Raw genomic sequence first — 20,099 nt, 5'->3', positions numbered from 1 at the left:
GCGTTTGACCGTTTGCTCTTCCTGCTTCACATACCCCCTTCACTCTCTTTTTTTTTTAACCAAGCTATATGTAAAGTTTATTCCACAATCAAACCCTATTCACAAGGATTGCCCAACAGACTATCAGAAATTATAGAGCGGAAGCTCCCCAGTGGAGTCGACTTTAGTTTATGCTTTTCTTTGAACGGATTCAATACGCTGTCTTAGAGATTTAAGCGCTGACGACCTCACCCCGTTACATAACCGGAAACTACGGGCCGGCCGGCAGTGCCTCACCCAGGCTACGCCCCTTCTATCCGCACTTTTTTTTCTCCTTTTCCAGGCTGCGGAAGGAGCCATTCTAGGAGGAGAGCTGTAAAATGTATTTCCATGACGACGGGTGTGACGTTGGTGTCGTGATGTACAAAAAAAATGTAAACGAAATGAAATTTTTTTAAAAAAAAGTTCTAGTTGGGGATGAGCGGGCTGGTCTTTTAGTCAGGATTCTACGGACGGGAAGGCTTGGGGGGGAGAAAAAAAACATGTTAAAAAGAAACCGTGGTGTTAGCCAAATGGATGGCTGGCGATGACGTCACATCCGGAAGTAACCGTCTAGGGGGTGGGGTGGGGTGGGGGCATTGTATGCACTACCTGCTGGGTCGGTTTTTAAATGTCCAGAGCGGGTGGGAGGCGTTCGGCTCTCTTATTCGTTTCCAGAACTGCGGAATGGGAACGGAGGAGAAAGGTCAGTGGGGTGGGGGGCAATTAAAGGTCACTTATGTAGGACGGCTCTTGGTCCTCTATGAGAGATGGGGCTAGGTAAGGCTGGCATTAATGCCCACGGATCCCCTGTTACAAATGGCACAGGGTGAGGGAGGGGGTAGTAATATCAATTTTTCCAAAATGATTGGAGGTGCTAAACCCAACACAAATGACCCCTCCCTGATCACTCATATAGTATTGGGGGGTGCTCAAGCTCCTATGGAGCTGGCTCCTCTATATGGGTCCCTTATTTAAAGACTGGAGGCGAGAGCTGTCTGTATAAGCTTGGCTCTGCTGGGGGAAAGGAGCAGTCTTCTCCCGTCTATCACGCGTCACTTAGGTTTGGGTGCTCTGCCGCCCTTTTAAGACGAAAGAGGCGCCAGAAGAGCCGCAGGTTACTTGGTTACTGGAGCAGTTATAATTATAGATCTGTTGCTGTGCCTCCACTCCTGTTGTCTTTGACTGCTGCATGGTTTTGTTTCGTTTTTTTCGCAAGTGTCCCAGTACTATTTGTGGTGCCCAAACATTGCACTTGCAACCCTTCCTCTAAATTGTAACTTGCCTTTTGTAGTCCATCTGTTAATTTTGAGAATATGCTTGCTTCTTAGGAAAAAAAGAAGAAGTATGATAGTCCTATCCAGTTATTTTACAGGCTTTTAATAAATTAGACAATTTTATTAGTAGTTTCAAATTTCTGATGGGTCGATCCTTTTTGTGTCTCAGAAAAACAAGTTTGAAAGTAAAAGAGTAAGTTGTGGAAATATAAGAAAAGTAATTATTGGGTGCAGGCTCTGGAACAAGCCCAAGAGAGACAATGGAATTGGCACTATAGTGAAGGTTAGCCTAATAGTTACAACACTAGACTTTAACCTGAGAAACCCTGTTCAAATCCAGCTACTGTGATCTTGGCCAAGTCAATACACCCACTGTTGCTTCAGGAACAAGATTTTAAGCCCTTTAGGGAAAATGGAAATACCCGGTTATAGTCAAGGAGTTTATTCAATATCGAGGGTGCTTCGGGTGTACACAGAGCTGGTTCTTATGACGCTAAGACACTAGACAAGTTAATTTACTCACATATCTTATATACTGTTTTTTTTTATATATGAAGTCATGGCTGATTTCAGAACAATTTACAACCTACAAATTAAGCCCCCTTTTTACTAAACCATAGTGCAGTTTTTAGTGCCAGCTGTGGCGGTAACAGCTCCAACGCTCATAGGACTTTTATGAATGTCCAAGCTGTTAGCACTGTGGCCGGTGCTAAAAACCACACTATTGGTCTGTTTTACAAAGCCGCATTAGCTGCTGCCACGCCGTAACAGCCCCAAAGCCCTTTAAATCTCTATGGGCTTCAGGGTAGAGAGTTGCGTGGGGACAGAAATCCCACCCGTCCCCGTGAGGAATCCCCTCCGCCCCCCCCCCCCAATCCCTATAAACTTCAGAAATAGTTATTTCATTTAATTATGCTACTGAATTAAAGGCTCTTGTAGAATCCCATTTACAAATAAGCAAAGAGACTTTATTAATTTGGAAGAATACATACTTTGTAAACGGGTTTCTACCAGAGCCTCTAATGTAAATAGAAAATTTAAGAAATATCTAACTGCATGGTCAACATAAAAAGTAAAATAGCATGTTATTCAAAACATTTCAGTTCAAGCAATCAATTTATTTCTTGTTACTCCATTAGCATCTTCAAGACAAGTGCAATGATAAAGCCTATCCAGTCCACTTTGAGCACCAGGTGCCTGAAAGGAACACCCCAAATCATAGGCAGAACAACTTTATCAACCTATGGTAAAGGAAAAGCTAGCCTGGCCACTGGAAGGGAGCAGTTGACCTCACCCTGACAAACTGAGGACATGTAAACAGCTGGCAAGTAGGGGAAGGAGTGGGGTAAAGTTCAGTTCCCCTGATTAACCAAACAGTATGTGATGAAACCAAAGAGAGTCTGAGGGGAGGAGCTCAGCACAATGATGTCTGAGGAAGATGCTGCTAAGACTTGGGCTTAAGCTAAATCCAAATTCAGTTCATTTTCCTGTGTTAATATTTTATGCTATTGAATAAATAGACTTTTTACTTTTTTTTTTAATATATATATTTTTCCTTGGCTATTTTCTTCTTTGTTGGAATTTGTATAGCATTTGCCTGTCCACTGTTTTTCTTGTAAAAGTTTGCACGACATATATATTTCAAAACATTCATCCAACTTCTTTACTAATGGAGCTCATAGTCATTCTTAGGAAAACATCAAAATTGGTAAACCCAGTACTGAACAACTTCGTGTTTCACTCCAAAGCCCCTGTTTTTTGGAAAGCTCGGTTGGTCTTCTTTTCCCTACCTGCCCTGCCGCAGCACATAGCTGACCGGAAGTCTTCCCGATGTCAGCGCTGATGTCGGAGCTAGGGAGGGCTTTGCTTAAGCCCTCCCTCCGATGTCGGCGCTGACATCGTGGAAGACTTCCGGTTGGCTGTGTGCTGTCGCAGGGCAAGTAGGGAAAAGAAGATGAGCCTCGCGGCTCGAGTGCATCGAACCCCGCAGGATCCCTGCGACCCTAGGGGGCGTCCCCACAGGATCCCCGTGACCCGAAGGGGGAACCCGCGGGATCCCCGTCATCCCCGTTCCGTGCAGCGCTCTACTTCGGGGCCATTACCGCGCAGCAACCGGTAGCGTGGCTTTGTAAAACAGGCCCTATGGTTTAGTAAAAGGAAGGGGAGTAGTAAATACAGTTAAAATTCAGAAAACAGCATACTAGCCTACACTAAACAAAATGGAATAAAACCATAAATAAGGTTAAATAAACTAAAAATAAAAGGTCAAGGGCCTCTTTTATCAAGCTGAATAGCATGGGCTGGTGCTCTAAATGCACCAAATCCATAGGGATTGAATGAACTCTAATACTTTTGCCATGCACCACTCGCTACTGCAGCTTGATTACAGGCCCCAAGAGTCAGTCCCTAGAATCTATCATGTATCCAAGAAGGCTGATGTAAAAAAAAGTATGTCTTAAACCCTTCCCTCTTTATAAATGTTGAGTTTCATCTTCTCAAATATAATGGTACTGTGTCCCAAAGGATAGGAAGGAGACAGAAAACTACAGAAATTCTTGCTGAATTTGATCTTGCTGTTGAATTTGGCAGAACTACAAGATGAAGTTGATTCTGTGAATGTAAAGTACATCTGGGAGTGTACCAGGTCAGGTGCAGAGATCAATGGAAAGGACAGCATTTTATGTGCTAGAATTTAAGATTTTAAACTTTTTATCATAAAATAGGAAGCAAATATGCTCAAAAAACGGGGTAATATTTGGTCAGACAGGCAAACTTCAGTGGCCAGTCTGAAACCTGTATTATGAACCTGTTATAACTAATGTAAAGTGCATTGGCTGTGGGAGCTACATTCTTCTTAAAATTTACATGTAAGTTGTCTTGTACAAATGATAAATTTGTTTTTGTAGATCCATTACAGTTGGAGAATTTCTTGAAAGATAAACCTGTGCAGAAAGTTTCAGATACTAACTTGGTTGAAGATAAAAAGTGACATATTTAAATGAGGCCTAATTTGCCTGCCAGGAATACCCTATTTTATTTTCTTTATATACCGTATTTGCCGGCGTATAAGACGACTGGGCGTATAAGACGACCCCCCAACTTTTACAGTTAAAATATAGAGTTTGTGTTATACTCGCCGTATAAGACTACCCCTTCTTCCGCACACCTTCTGCACAACCTTCTGCCTGCCTGTCCCCCCCCTTGAAGGTCTGCACCCCCCGAAGGCCTGTCCCCCCCCTTGTAGGCCTGTCCCCCCCTTATAGGCCTGTCTCCCCCTTGAAGGCCTGCCTGCCTGCCTTTCCCCCCTTGAAGGCCTGTCCCCCCTTGAAGGCCTGCCTGCCTGCCTGTCACCCCCTCCCCCTTGAAAGCCTGCCTGCCTGCCCGCCCGCCCCACCCTGAAGGCCTGATGCCCCGACCCACCCCGAAGGACCGCTCGCCCCCCTGACCTCCCCGCACCACCTATGAAGCAGCCGCAGCAGGATCGCGAAGTCAGCGTCAGCGATCCCTGCGCTGCTTCCTGCGCCACGGTCCCGCCCCTCCTCTGACGTCAGAGGAGGGGCGGGATCGCGGCGCAGGAAGCAGCGCAGGGATCGCTGACGCTGACTTCGCGATCCTGCTGCGGGCTGCTTCACAGGTGGTGCAGGAAGGTCAGTGGGGCGAGCGGTCCTTCGGGGGTGGGGGGGGACTGGACGGCAAGGCCGGGAGCACCCCCTTAGGGCTGGCACCCGGGGCGCACCTCCCCCTCCGCCCCCCCCCCCCTTGGTACGCCACTGCATGTAAACAGTACCCGGCGTATAAGACGACCCCCGACTTTGGGGAGGATTTTAAGGTACTGAAAAGTCGTCTTATACGCCGGCAAATACGGTAACTAAAGTGTTGTAGTATTTGGCTTCATTAATGTGGACTGGAATTTAAATCTTATTTTTTCCTGATTAGACTTTGTTCTATGTATAATACTGTTTAATTTTCCTGTATTTTGTTATCTTATAAAGTGCATAATTCAGCATAGTATAAGCATGTATCAAAGACATAAGCAAGAACTGATTTAAAAATGAATACGGTAGATTATCCTGATGAAGCGCAGATAGAATAAGCAAGGTTTTCTAATTACTCCATTAGAACTGTAGTTAAGGACCGAGCTTAAAGTTTTTTGGGCATGGTTGTACAGCAAGAAAACACAAACATTTGGCTTCATCTTAATTGAGAAACCCTAGAAAGGAAGCTCCCATCAGTGAAACAACAGTACTTTTGAATGTTTTTCTTGCTTTTATGCTGCTGCAAATACAAATCAGTAGGAATGGTGAGCAATGTTGGTAGCTTTGAGCTCCTTAACAAGTTTGGTACTAAGTGAAGCATTTATATTTGAGCAGAGTATATTTGGATGCTAATCTGTATGGTGCTCTAAAATAAGCCTTTTTCTGTTTCTTAAAAAGAGGCATCAAATGTGTGTTGTATTTTGCAAGACTGGAAAGCACAGTTACTTACCATAACAGGTGTTATCCAGAGACAGCAGGCAGATATTCTCATGTATGGGTGATGTCACCGATGGAGCCCCGGTACGGACCACTTTAAAAGTGCATCACCACTTTAAGACTTTAGAAAGTTTGCATAGCCCAAACCGCACATGCTCGAGTGCCTTCCCGCCCAACATGGTCGCGTGGTCCCTCAGTTAAGATAAGCCAGCTAAGAAGCCAACCCGGGGAGGAGGGTGGGTTGTGAGAATATCTTCCTGCTGTCCCTGGATAACACCTGTTACGGTAAGTAACTGTGCTTTATCCCAGGACAAGCAGGCAGCATATTCTCACATATGGGTGACCTCCAAGCTAACAGAAATGGGATGGTGGGAGTGTTGTCCTTTAGGAAAATAAATTGTAATACAGATTGGCCGAAGTGCCCATCCCATCTGGAGAATGACTTCAGACAGTAGTGAAGGTATGAACTGAGGACCAGGTGGCAGCTTTACAGATTTCCTCAGGAAAGCCACAGAAGCTACCATAGCTCTAATTTTGTGGGCTGTAACATGACTCTCCAGTGCCAGTCCAGTCTGAGCATAACAGATTGAGATACAGGTAGCCAACCAGTTGGAAATCGTTTTCTTGGAAACAGGATGCCCCAATTTGTTTGGATCAAACAAGATGAACAGTTGGGAAGAAGTTCGGTGAGGCTTTGTCCGGTCAATGTAATAGGCCAAAGCCCGTTTACAATCCAAAGTATGTAGAGCGGTTTCTCCGCATGAGAATGAGGCTTAGGAAAAAACACTGGTAGAACAATTGATTGAGATGAAATTCAGTGACAACTTTTGGAAGAAACTTTGAATGCGTACGTAGAACCATCTTGTCATGATGAAAAACTGTGAAGGGTGGATCTGCACTGCTACTAAGGCTTGTAACTCACTGACCCTCCTGGCAGAGGTGAGAGCAATAAGGCAGACCACTTTCCAAGTGAGAAACATGAGATGAGCTGTGGCCATTGGTTCAAATGGTGGTTTCATCAAACTGGAAATAACCACATTAAGGTCCCAGATGACAGGTGGAGGCTTGAGAGGTGGTTTGACATTGAAAAGCCCCTTCATGAATCTGGAGACCAAAGAATGAGCAGTAAGAGGCTTTCCCTCAACTGGTACGTGAAAAGTAGTAATAGCACTGAGATGGACTCGTATGGATGTAGATTTAAGCCCAGAGTCCGACAGGGAAAAGAAGATAATCCAACACTAACTCCACTGCCAAGAAGTGGGATCGTGATGATGGAGACACCAGGAAGAAAACCTAGTCCATTTTTGTTGGTAACATTGTTGAGTGGCTGGTTTCATGGAGGCATCAATAATCTGACGTACAGGCTGAGAGAAATGTAATTCAGAAGAACTCAGGCTGAGAGAAACCAAGCTGTCAGGTGCAAGGAATGCAGGTTGGGATGTAGAAGTGACTCTTGATTCTGAGTAAGCAGATTAGGAAATATTGGAAGAGGTATGGGCTCCCTGGAGCTGAGTTGAAGTAGAAGGGAGAACCAATGTTGCCTGGGCCACCGTGGAACAATGAGAATCATGGTGGCTGCTTCTCTCTTGAGTTTGAACAGATTTCTCAACATGAGAGGGATTGGAGGGAATGCATATAAAAACAGGCCTGTCTAATCCAGGAGAAAGGTATCGGCTTCCAGACGGAGAGGAGAGTAAAACCGGGTGCAAAACTGGGGCAACTGGTAATTGTGAGGGTCCGCAAACAAGTCCACTTGTGGAGTGCCCCATTTAGCAAAGATGGACTGGAGAGTTGCAGAGTTTTAGAGTCCACTTGTGAGGCTAAAGAATTCTGCTGAGGTTGTCTGCTAGGGAATTGTTCTCCCCTTGAATATAGACAGCCTTCAAGAACAGATTATGAGCCGTTGCCCAAGTCCAGATTTTTTGGGCTTCCTGGCACAACAGAACAGAGCCTGTGCTTCCTTGCTTGTTTATGTAGTACATTGCTACTTGATTGTCTGTGTGAAGGAGGAGGACTTGAGGGCAGAGTAGATGATGAAAAGCCTTGAGGGCATAAACATCGATCTGAGTTCCAGGAGATTGATGTGAAATTTCCGTTCCCTAGTGTTCCAAAGACCCTGAGTCTGCAGATTGTCCATATGAGCCCCCCATGCATAAGGGGATGCGTCTGTTGTAAGGACCTTGTGATGATGGGGTAAATGGAAAAGGAGACCTCTAGATAGATTGGAGGAGGTCATCCACCATTGAAGCAACTGTAGAAGAGATGATGTCACAGATATATGCCGTGAGAGATAATCTGTCGCTTGAGGCCACTGAGAAGCAAGGGTCCACTGAGGAGTGTGAAGATGTAGCCTTGCCAGTAGTGTCACATGGACAGTTGAAGCCATGTGTCTGGCAGAGATGGATTGGAGAGGAAGCAGTTGCTGACACAGACATATGAGAGCTTGAAGGTGTTCTGGAGGTAGAAAGGCTCTCATGAGGGTGGTGTTTAGGATTGCCCCAATGAACTGCAGATGTTGAGTTGGAATGAGATGTGATTTGGGGAAGTTGACTTCGAATCCTAGAGCCTGAAGAAAAGAAATGGTTTGAGATGTTGCTTGGACCACTTCCTGAGACGACAGAGCCTTGATCAACCAGTCGTCCAGATAAGGAAAGACTTGAAGGTCGTGCAAATGGAGATGCGACCACCACTATCAGGCACTTCGTGAAGATTCGGGGAGAAGATGCCAGTCCAAAGGGAAGAACCTTGTACTGGTAATGACATTGATTGATTTGAAACTGGAGGTAGTTCCTGGAAGCTGGATGAATTGGAATATGGATGTAGGCTTCCTTGAGATCCAGAGAACATAGCCAGTCGTTCTGATTGAGAAGAGGATAAAGCAGGGCAAGAGATAACATCCTGAATTTCTCTTTGAGTAGAAATTTGTTGAGAGCTCTGAGATCCAGGATGGGTCTCAGTCCTCCGGTCTTCTTGGGAACTAAGAAGTAACGGGAGTAGAATCCCTGCTGCTGCTGAGAGGGAGGAACTTCCTCTGATAGCATTCAGCAGGAGAAGGGATTGGAACTCCTGAAGAAGAAGGGAGGACTGTGCAGGGTCCAAAGCAGACTCTCTTGGAGGATGGTCTGGTGGAAGGAAATGGAAATTGAGAGTATAACCTTGACAAATGATGTTAACCCAGAAATCTGATGTTATGAGCTCCCAGCGAGCTATGTAAAAATTGAAGATAGCCTCCAATGGGCTGAGGCAAAGTTTGTAGAATGGTTACGTTAGCCATGTTCTGAAGGAACACGTCAAAAAGGCTGAGGAGCTATTGCTTTTGCTGCTGCTGATGCGATTGCTGCTGTCTCTATCTCCTTGGTTGAGGTGGAACAGGAGCTGTGGATTTTGCAGCAAATCTTCTTTGATAGGAGAGGTTTCTTTTTGGGTTTCACCAAAATGTCCCATCAGGTTTCATGCGAGGACAATTTCTGGGTAGTAGTATCAGTAGAATCATCAAAAATTTAATCCCCCCCAACAAGGAGCATTGGCAATGTGTCCTGTTTATTAACGTCCAGTTCAGAGACTCAAAGCCAGGCTAGACGTCTCATGGCAACTGACATTGCTGTGGCCCGGGAAGTGAGTTCAAAAGTGTCATAAATGGAACAAACCATATACTTACGAAGCCACAGCAGGTTATATATTTTTGGAACGTAGCGACTTGCTTGATGAGATGTTTCATGTAGAGCAGGGGTGTCAAAGTCCCTCCTCGAGGGCCGGAATCCAGTCGGGTTTTCTGGATTTCCCCAATGAATATGCATTGAAAGCAGTGCATGCAAATAGATCTCATGCAGATTCATTGGGGAAATCCTGAAAACCCGACTGGATTCTGGCCCTCGAGGACCGACTTTGACACCTGTGATGTAGAGAGAGAAATGAAACATGTAGTTACCAGACCGGTTGACTAACATAGCATTTTGGAAGTCTCTTACCAAACCAGTCCATATTCTTGCCCTCTCTGCCAGGAGAGACAGAGGCGTACACGCTAGTCCCCTAGGATTTCTTTAAGGTAGATTCAACGAGGAGAGACTCATGAGGAAGCTGGGCTTTGTCAAAACCTGGAATAGGGACTACCCTATACAAAGAGTCCAACTTATGAGGAGCCACTGGAATGGTAAGTGGTGTTTCCAAGTTTTTGTAAAAGATCTCCCGTAGAATGTCATGAATAGGGAGCCTGAGGAGTTCCTTAGGTGGCTGATCATAATCTAAAGCAGTGATTCCCAACCCTGTCCTGGAGGAACACCAGGCCAATCGGGTTTTCAGGCTAGCCCTAATGAATATGCATGAGAGAGATTTGCATATGATGGAAGTGATAGGCATGCAAATTTGCTTCATGCATATTCATTAGGGCTAGCCTGAAAACCCAATTGGCCTGGTGTTCCTCCAGGACAGGGTTGGGAATCACTGTTCTAAAGCATCTAGAAACTCCTTAGACCATTTAGAGTTAGCCTGAAGAGAAATAGACATGGTCTCAGACATTTCTCTCAAAAACTTAGAAACCAAAGATTTCTCAGTCAAAACAGGAAGCTCTTGATAAGGTTGGTGAAGAGAATCCTTTTCTGAAAAGCCGTCATGGTCTGATAGAACAGGCTCTGGATCTGAATCATCCAAGAAGTCTGAATCTCAGGTTGTTTGACGCCGAAAAAGCGGCACCGAAGGTTGAAGGTGTTTCAACTTCTGCAATACTTTTCCCGACCTCACCGCCGTCGAGTCAGGAGATGTTTGAGTTGAAAAAGACTGGTGACTGGTAGGTGTCGGTTCCTGGTCAAGCAGTGACGGCACCAATGAAGATTCCACAACCAACTCAACTGGTGTCGAGATGAACTTGGCTCCGTGTCCATTGTGGTACAAATAGTAGTCTTTGCTGAAGTAACCGTTTCTTTAGGGTGCGTTTCTGAAGGGACTAGCAATGGGAGCAAGAGTTGGCACGGTTCTCAGGTCCCAGACACTGCAAGCACCAGTGGTGAAGGTCGGTTAACGAAATGGTCCGAGCACATCAACCGCACTTTTTGAAACTCGTTGACGGCCAGGACATGGACGGGAAGACAGCTGTTGACAAATCGAACTCTATGGCGAAAAGAATCCATAAGGCCCAAGAGGGCCAGAGCCCATGACGGGAAAATAAACTTTAAAAATACAGTCGTTCTTTTCTTTTTTCTTTTTTTTAAAGAAAGAAAGATAAAACAAGAAACAAATTATGACAAAAAAGTGACAATCTGCGAGAGCGGGAAGGCAAGCGTAGAGAAATAAACTTCAATAGAAGCTGAAGCGCGTCTTACTAGCTCTGCGAAACCAGAAAACTGAGGGACCTTGCGACCACGTCGGGTGGGAAGACACTCGCGCATGTGTGGTTTGGGCTATCGCAAACATTTCTAAAGTCTTAAGTGGCGATGCATTTTTAAAGTGGTCTGTAACGGGGCTCCGCCAGTGACATCACCCATACGTGAGAATATGCTGCCTGCTTGTCCTGGGATAAACTTGTGATCTAAATTGGAAGCCAAACAACTGTTTGTGCCCTGGTGAGGCTGATAATTTTGTTGCTCTAAAACCAAATTTTTTTAAATTCTATGTTGAGTGTCTGTCTATATATGACAAATTGTTCTGTGTTTTTATTTTTTTTTAGTGTGGGTAGATGTAGCCAACGATCTTCTTTCTAAATGTCATATTCATCGGCGAATAAAGAAGCTTTCAGAATGTGATGCCCTTATGTTTGTGGTTCTTTATGAAGCAATTTTAGGAGAGAATGTGCCTGGTAAGAGTGCCCATTTTAAGAAATCTTGTAAAGCCTGAGAGAAACATGCATAGCTTTTGTTTTCAATATGATGGTAGAAGTGATGGCATAGGTCCATAGGATATAATCTGAAGCCTATAATGTAATACTTTCTCTTTAAGTGTTCTAGAGAACAAGCTTCTTATTTTTCTCAGTACTCAGACCCACTAAGCCAGTCAGGTTTTTAGGATTCCCACAATGTATATGCATAAGAGAGGTTTGAATAAAAAGGAGGCTGTGTATGCAAATTCTCATGCATATTCATTGTAGATATCTTGAAAACCAGACTAGCTTAGTATGTCCCAAAAACTGGGTTGAGAAGTACTCTTCTAGAGGCTAGTGGCACTGTATGTATTTTATTGAGGCAGCTGAGAAAGTGAGCTCTTCGCCTGTAAAGCAGTGGTTCTCAAACCTGTCCTGGAGAACCACTACCACTTAGATAAATCACCATAAGACAGACACTTTTTCTCAACATACTGTAAGCTAGTGTTTCTCAACTCAGTCCTGGAGTACCTCCTTGTCAATCAGGTTTTCAGGATATCCACAATGAATTTGCATAAGCTTGATTTGCATACGCTGCCTCCATTATATGCAAATTTCTCTTATGCGTATTCTTTGTGGATATCCTGAAAACCTGACTGGCAAGGAGATACTCCAAACTGAGTTGAGAAACACTGCTGTAAGCTATCGCATTACAAGCCAGGCTCTATTGTATGCAAATCTGTCTTCCATATTCATTGGGGATATCCTGAAAATGTGACTGGCTGATGGTTGAGAACCACTGCTCTAAAGCTTGTGCCTTAAGTCTATTAGTCTATGTCACCACAACACTCTAACATGGCTAGCTCTATGGAAGGTGCATTTTTGTGGTGTAGAGCCTTTTTAATCTATGCTTGAAAAAAATAAACTTAACTAAAAAACAGAGGTAATATGTAGTAGGCCAGCGTCTGCACAAAGGTATGCAACTAAACAGTCCACATACGAGGGCTGTTACAAAAGTATCAGACCTTCATTCATAACATATACTCGTATTCAGAATCAACAATCTTATGCTAATCTCCTTCAAAGTAGTCCCCTTGGGCTGCCACACACTTCTTCCAACAGTTCTGCCACTGTCGGAAGCAGCGCTGGAACGCCTCTTTTGAGATTGCTCGCATCTGGTCCGTTGCATTCTGCATGATGTCTTCTCTTGACTGAAATCTGATCCCTTTCAGGGGCATTTTCAGCTTGTGGAAAAGCCAGAAGTCATACGGAGCCTGAGGAATCATAGGTGTGTTGTGTTTGTCCAGGAAACTCTGTATCAAATGTGAAGATTGGGCAGGTGTGTTATCGTGGTGGAGCTGCCAATTGACCGCTGCCCACAGGTCCATCCGTTTGCATCTCACAGTGTTACGAAGGCGACGCAGAACCTCTTGGTAGTACCCCTTGGTGATGGTTGTGCCATGTGGTGCATACTCGTGATGAACCACGCCACTGGCATCAAAGAAGACGGTCAGCATGACTTTGACATTGCTTTTTTGGCCTCGGGGATGTTGAATGCTTCCATTGTGATGTTGAATGCTTCCATTGTGATGACCCATAAACCCAGGACTCATCGCCAATGATCACTATGCTGAGGAAGTTGGGATTACTGTTCACAGTCTCCAGCATGTCTTGTGCGATCTCCAAATGGAGTTGCTTCTGGTTGATCGTTAGCAGCTTTGGCACGAACTTTGCTGAAATTCTCCTGAAGCCCAAATCCTCAGTCAAAATAGAATGAACAGATCCAACGCTGATGCTCGCCTCATTAGCAAGTTCTCTGATCGTGATTTGATGATCCTGCATCACCAGGGTCCTCACTTGGTCAATGACGATTTCATTTCTGGATGTTGAGGGCCTACCAGAACGTGCTTCACTCTCCACTGATGTTCGGCCATCTCTGAAGCGGTTGTACCACTCCTTTATCTGTGTGGTGCCCATTGCTTTGTCCCCGAAGGCCTGTTGAATTTTGCGGATCGTTTCTACTTGGGAATCGCCAAGCTTTACACAAAATTTAATGCAGTAGCATTGTTCAACTTTTTCTGTCATTTTGTCAAAAACGAAAATCCGATGGCAGTCTGCCGGCGACTGACAGCTTCTGTAGGTGGGAAAAAATTCAAGCATGCGCATTAGGGTCGCCTTCATATGTGCACCAAACCACGCCTCCCTAGTTTTATTTGTTTATGCAAGAAAAATTAAGGTCTGATACTTTTTGAACAGCCCTCGTACCTTAGTGGATTTGCTTTTTGCAAATGCTTGATGCTGTCGTGAAGGCTGGTGTATTAAATACGTGGAAACGTACTGGTTTGTTTAGCAAAGATGGTCTGCTTTATATGCTATCAAATATACACTTCTAACTATACAGGTAAGGACTGCTACCGGGGTGGTCTGTCTTATAAGGATACCACTACTTATCTATAACACTATTTGATGTACAGAGAGCCGTATATTAAATACATCCACTTTTAACCATTAACCACTTATTTATATGTTCAGTAACCATGAGGATATCCTGAAAAACCCAACTGACTAATCCCTTATTATAGTGCAATGTGTCATTCTGGATGGACAGGTAATATCCCCATGCTTGTGAGTCATGAAGAAGGAATCCACTCCAGCTTTGAATCCCTCCTTTTTCACTAGAGGGTTCGCTGCCTCCTTCAGTTTTTCCTTTTGCACACGAGCCAGAAGGAGTCTTTCTGATCAGCTCTGTATATTTCTTCTCTCCCCCCCCCTGGTCTTTTTCGCAATTTTTGTGGCTGTTTTCAGTGCTCAGAACTCCCTTCGTCAAAGGTTCCTCTCTGCATGTGTGGAGGAGAAGCAGACTTGAGGTCTGCAGCTGACGAGTCAATCCTTCTGTGGTACCTGTTGGCCAGCCTACAGAAACTTTTCTGGAGCTCATGGTCCGTTCCCCTTTGTACCATCCTTGTCTACTGGGTTGTAGGGCCCTGAGCGTAGGCTTTACCAGCCTTGGGGTCACTAGACAGCTGGGGAGCCACAGTCCTGACCAGGAGTTAGTCATGCTGTCCTAGACCTGTGTATTTCTCAACAGATGAGCATATTTGAAATTGGTGTAAGCAAATGACTACTAAACATCATCTCTTCTCTGGTTTTCTGACACCCTTTTATAGAGGGTTTTCATAGATTGGTTATATACTCTGACAATATTTCAAAATGTGTGCATTTTTTTGCCTTAGATTTTATTCCTGTTTCAAGCTGTCAAGAGGATGATGCACATAACGTACAAGCGGTCATTGATTCACTTGCTTTAGACTACTTGCAGGTCAGCCTTTCCCATATAACTGGTAGGTAATATTTTTTAGCTATGACCACCCCAAAATATGTGGTGAGAATTCCTGTTGGACACTAAGCTAGTGTTGACAGAGCTTCATTTTCTGCTTTGGGTTTCCTTACTTTGCTGTTTGTATGTGTATGAGGGAGGGGTTAATTTTAATTATTAAAAAAATAAATGATTTTCGGAACTACAATATCTAAAGGGGAAATAAAAGACCAGAACTGTATCTATCTGATTTTTTTTTTTTTTTTAAATAGGAAAAGCAAACGACTTAGGGCCTGTTTTACAAAGCCACACGGCAACAACCCCGAAGCCCTTTAAATCTCTATGGGCTTCGGGGCAGTTACCACGCAGCAGCCGCTAGCGTGACTTTGTAAAAGAGGCCATTAGTCCTTTAGGGGTTTAATTCTATGAATTAGATCTTGGATATCTTTATCAAATGAGGGCTGCTTTCCACTGGTGTATTTTGTGGCACCAAATTTGTTGATTATCCCATGTAGAATTTGAGGATCTCGGAGGTGTGTGGGTTACCCCTCCCCCACCCCAAACTGAGGCACTTTAACACAGAAATATAATTTAGGCAATTAATTGGCTGACAGGCTCTCCTTATGGGTGGGGCCTTTCCACCCTTCCTAGTAATGCTGCAAAGTATAATTGGGATAATCTCTTTGTTGAGGAAAACACAATCGAAGCATCTGCTGCCTGGAGAGTAACATATAATTAGCAAAGGGACCCTAAATTGTTGTGTCTAGGAGTTACTGAACCTCATATATGTTCTTTGTTCAACAAGTACATACTCTGGCAAAGGATTATATCCAGCTTTAAGCTTAATTTCTGGCAGTGTGTTGGGGTTGTTTGGGTGGTTGTTTTGGTAGTGGTGGGGTTCCAAATCAAACTTTTCTCGTTTTAACAAATGTTATATTTCAGAAAAATTCACTTAAGGGCATAAGTTTCCTGAAAACCTTTCTGGTAGGATTGAATTGATCATAGTAGGGTCAGGCCTGATCAGAGCCTAGATGAGTGACCTCTAGGGCAAGGAGCTCAGGTGTGTACCGGTCCCATAGAAGGTACTGCTAAGGGAGTTGTCATTTGAATGCAGCTCTGAAATCTTGTTTTGTGAAAAGAGCCAGAAGTGTACAACTGAGAGATCTTCTTGTTCCCAGGAGAGCAAGCTTAATTTGAATACAGGTCATAGCTAGTTATCGAGCCTATCCTTCTGAAAGACATTTCCTAGACTTACCCTGGGATATTATTCAGCTTCAAAATAATTTTGTTGTTGGAATTTTCTGGTCTTCATTGCTATGAAAAAACCCCCAAAAACACATTAATCCTCCTTTTTAAAACCTCCCAGCTCTTATTAAGGTTGTAAAGCCACTTTCTGGCTCAAACCACTGTTTATAACACCCAGTAAGCTTATGACGCATTATGGGTGGAGAAGGAAATTTTGTAAAAATAAAGGTACACGGTTTCATGGCTATGCTCAGCAGAGCAGTAATTCATCAGGAAGTGTATTGTAATAATAAGACAAGTGCTAGGAATCAGCAGCACATACAAGAGGTGAAATTATGAACAAGAGCAAATCTCCATGGTGATCTACTATCTTGGAGGTGACCTGAATATATATTGCAGCATGAGTGAACAATGCCACAGACTGATTTTTTTCTGCCCTGATCCTCAGTCATATACTGTACTTTGGCTGAGGAATTTGGTGACGCAGATGTTTTTCAAGCACTCTGGGGTAAATTCTCTATTAGTACATCTAACATAGGCATGCTTTAGACGTCCGGCAAACGCAAGTGTCAATCAAACGGTACTTAGGCGTGCGGTAGACTTCCCTACAACCTCTTCGCGCAAAATAGACGCAGGTTTCTGAAACGTCATTAAGACGTCTCCAATGGACCCGTGATAGACGTGGGTACGGTTTTTTTTTTTTTTTTTTTTTTAAATTATACTTTATTTATACTCTTTATTATCACTCATTCAGCATTGTAAGTATAGGATGATGAAAAAGATAACTAAAACACAGTATACCATTTTGTAAACTATATATTAGTTGATCTAGCAATATCAGTGAGGTAGGGAATGGCAGACAGAGAACACTGCTGTGTTGTATCTTTTTCCTCTAGGATATCAGAATTGTACAGTTTACCATTAATACAAGGAAAAAAAAATATGTTATGTTTCAAAGGAGAACTAGAAGATGAAACGTACCGAGTGGGTGTTGAACTTACATTATCAGTATGGAAGGTGGGAACCGGTAGATGTATGCTACACAGAAAGCTGTACAGAAATGTCATACTCACCTCCTATTAGAAGTGGAAAGGATAGAATTTTGAACACCATATAGACTTCTTATAAACTTCATTTAAGTTCCACAAAGACTGGCAGGAAAGGCACCCTAAGTCATCCAATAAGCTTTCTCTCGATTTCCCAGAGACATTATTTCAGAGAGGATAGTTTAGAAGTGATATCTTGCTCGAAAGAGCACTCTCCTGGTCTTAAAACATTGCAACAATCAGCTCATTCTTCAGAACAAAGGTAAATCCCATAACTTACACTGGCCCAACTTAGAAACAGAATCAAAACACAGATTAGACTTGAATGTGGCTTCTAGTTCACAGGAAGAAGGAAGTAGCAAGCAGCACAATGCTGATCTCATTGTGACATCATCAAGGTGCACCTGGAAGGTAGATATGCCACAAGTAAAAGACAAGCCGGGAGTTGAACTCACAACCTACAGATGATCGATATAGTGCTTTTACTCACTGACCTACACCTGTGTCTCTGGTTCCCCTGTCATAGCATACCTTAGTGATGTGCTAAAGTATACTCTACTTAGCTATCATATCACAGTCAGTTGAGGCAAAAGACTGGTAGCTCAATGGTGTAAAGCACCGTTGTCACGGATGCAACACCCATATTCTTAAGTATGGTTCAATAAATGTAATACAGAGTCAAAATTATGCTGTTTATTTTATCAAACCCAAGCTCAACTTTGTAATGTATTGTGTATAGTCTCGCTAATGTGTTTGTGATGAAAATGAGATGCGATAGGTGTATATCCTATATAATAAAACCCTAGCCGCGCATGCGCACATACCTGCGTGCTTCTGTGATCTCTGCTCTGTGATCAGTAGGTCTGTGGCCAGCAGGAGTGCAGATGCAGCAGCCAAGCGACTCCCCCCTCCCGCCCTCACTCACCACCAAAACCACCACCGCCAAAGCCTCCTCCTTCTGCCCAGCTGGGAGGAGGGCTCCGAGTCACTGAAGACTGTCCCAGATCAGCTTACACGGTCCCTAAAAATTGAACCTTTTCATCTGAGGCGCGAGGCTGCGGTGACCTCCCTCCCCCGGCTCACTAAGGTTTCGTCTTAAGAAATTCAAATGCGTTGTTGAAAATGCAAGTGACTGTTCTCTGTCATCCTAGACACCCCTGCAACACCCCAACAACACACTCCTGCAGCATAAACCCCTCATGTTATAATCAAGTAAAAGACAAGTCGGGAGTTGAACTCACAACCTATGGATGATTGGTACAGCGCGTTTTACTCACTGAGCTATTTAACTCTAGCCCTAACCCTAACCATAAAGTAGCGTCTGACGTCATAGAAGCCGTTAGAATTTTGAAATCGTTTTGGACGTTCATTGGGTGTTCTCAGATCAAATACACCTGTAGATACTTGCAATGATTACCCCTTGTCAAAGCTTATACGTAAAGCCATTTCTGGAGACTCCCATTCCCAAATCCCCAACTTAGCTCAGTGCTTAAAAGCACTGCATGTATCTTCCAAAGGACAGGGGTTCAAGTCCTGACTAAGGTTACCAAAGACATAATATTCTTTTTTTTTTCCACCCACCCAAACATGCATAGCTAAGCTAAAATATGTGAACCTCATTTCCCAATCTTCATTTATTTAATTTATAACTTGTCATTGTGTTTGGGGGAGGTGAAGTTTCATTAGGTTTACATGGTAAGCTTCTAAGCGTTCTGCTATACTTTTTTGTATAACAGCGATATCGGCGTAGTTTAGGATGTAATCAACAGTGTTGATGTAGAGCGGATCGGCCGCTGCAAGCACGCCCAAGCGGCACAAAAACGTCCTTTGCGTTTTTTTGCGTTGTGACGTCATAGAATCACCCGTTCTTCATACGCAGTTATTTCTCCTAAAATGGCTGCCAGGAGACAGCCAAACTTTTCCACAGCTGACACCAGACTCTTGGCCAGGCTGTTTCTCCCCCGGGAGCATCACTACTTCGTGGTTCCTGGCCACCGCAGGTCATACCTGCAGTATAGAGAATCCTGGACCCACCTGACCCGGCGGTACAATCGAAGAGCCTCATGTGCCAGGGAAGTAAGTATTCCAAGTCAGGCCCTCACAAATAATCATGTCAAATGTAATGATGATGGAAACCTGTCTCAATCAAATTGTCATGTTTTTGTGGGTAAATCTTGATTCCTTTTAAAAACTACAATTGTGCATAATAAATCTTTTACATTGAATACTGAAATTAAAGCACATCCCAAAGGAGCAGAAGTAGGATTTCAAATGACAAATTCAGCTCCGAGAAGGCATCTATTCCATTCACAACATGCACACAACTAATTTTTGGGTCACAAGCTTCGCATTTGTAATAGAAACATCTTGAAATCAACTTGCCAAAGGAAAACAAATATATTAAAGTGCTGCTATGTCATTTCAAATACCTTCACCTTTCCTGTATCAATCTGCTGGTCTAGGGAGATAGTGGCATGACGTTTAAAGTGACAGCGTCAGTACCCTGACGTCAGGGGTTTCAAGCCACGCTGCTCCTTCTGACCAAACTATTTTATTGCCCCTGCTGCATGATTGTAAGCTCACCAGGACATGCTGTAATGTGGGGCAGTGCTGATAGGCTACAGCCTCAGCACCCTGGGGTTGTGAGTTCAATCCCACACTCCTCCTTGTGATGCTGGCCATGTCACCTCACACCCCCCCCCCCCCCACTGTCCCAGGTACAGTAGAGAGATAGCGATGCCTCCAGCACAGAAAGGGGAAAATGCTGGAGTACGTGAATACATTCATGTAAAACATGTGGCAGAAGGGGGTGGAGGCAGGCAGCAAAGCGGATAGGGGCTCTTGGAGGGCAGCGTACTCCATTTTTATGTGCTTATAGAGGTCAATACTTAAGTAAACATGTTATGCCACAGTGCTAGATGGCACTCATCATATCCC

The 20,099-nt window shown here is 43.9% G+C and overlaps 1 protein-coding gene across 5 annotated transcripts in view; it reads left to right on the top strand.

Annotated features, from left to right (window-relative positions):
• Positions 1-62: 62 nt before the first annotated feature.
• The window catches only part of CEP95 (centrosomal protein 95), a 125,227-nt gene continuing 105,190 nt past the window's right edge, over positions 63-20,099 (top strand). For 2 of the 5 annotated variants that reach the window (XM_033962073.1, XM_033962072.1), the window contains exons 1-3: positions 590-724; positions 11,427-11,555; positions 14,789-14,896. In XM_033962073.1, the coding sequence (XP_033817964.1) occupies positions 622-724; positions 11,427-11,555; positions 14,789-14,896 (340 nt within the window). In that variant the 5' untranslated portion in view covers positions 590-621. Of the gene's footprint in view, positions 414-589; positions 725-773; positions 799-2,434; positions 2,620-11,426; positions 11,556-14,788; positions 14,897-20,099 lie in introns of those variants that run through there. The other 3 variants (XM_033962075.1, XM_033962076.1, XM_033962074.1) reach the window with 3 other exon arrangements.

The sequence above is a fragment of the Geotrypetes seraphini genome, chromosome 10, assembly GCF_902459505.1.
Source record: "Geotrypetes seraphini chromosome 10, aGeoSer1.1, whole genome shotgun sequence".
In the NCBI taxonomy this organism is placed as follows: Eukaryota; Metazoa; Chordata; class Amphibia; order Gymnophiona; family Dermophiidae; genus Geotrypetes; species Geotrypetes seraphini.
The sequence above is the reverse complement of the archived record's forward strand: the minus strand, read 5'-3'. Positions and strand labels throughout refer to the sequence as shown.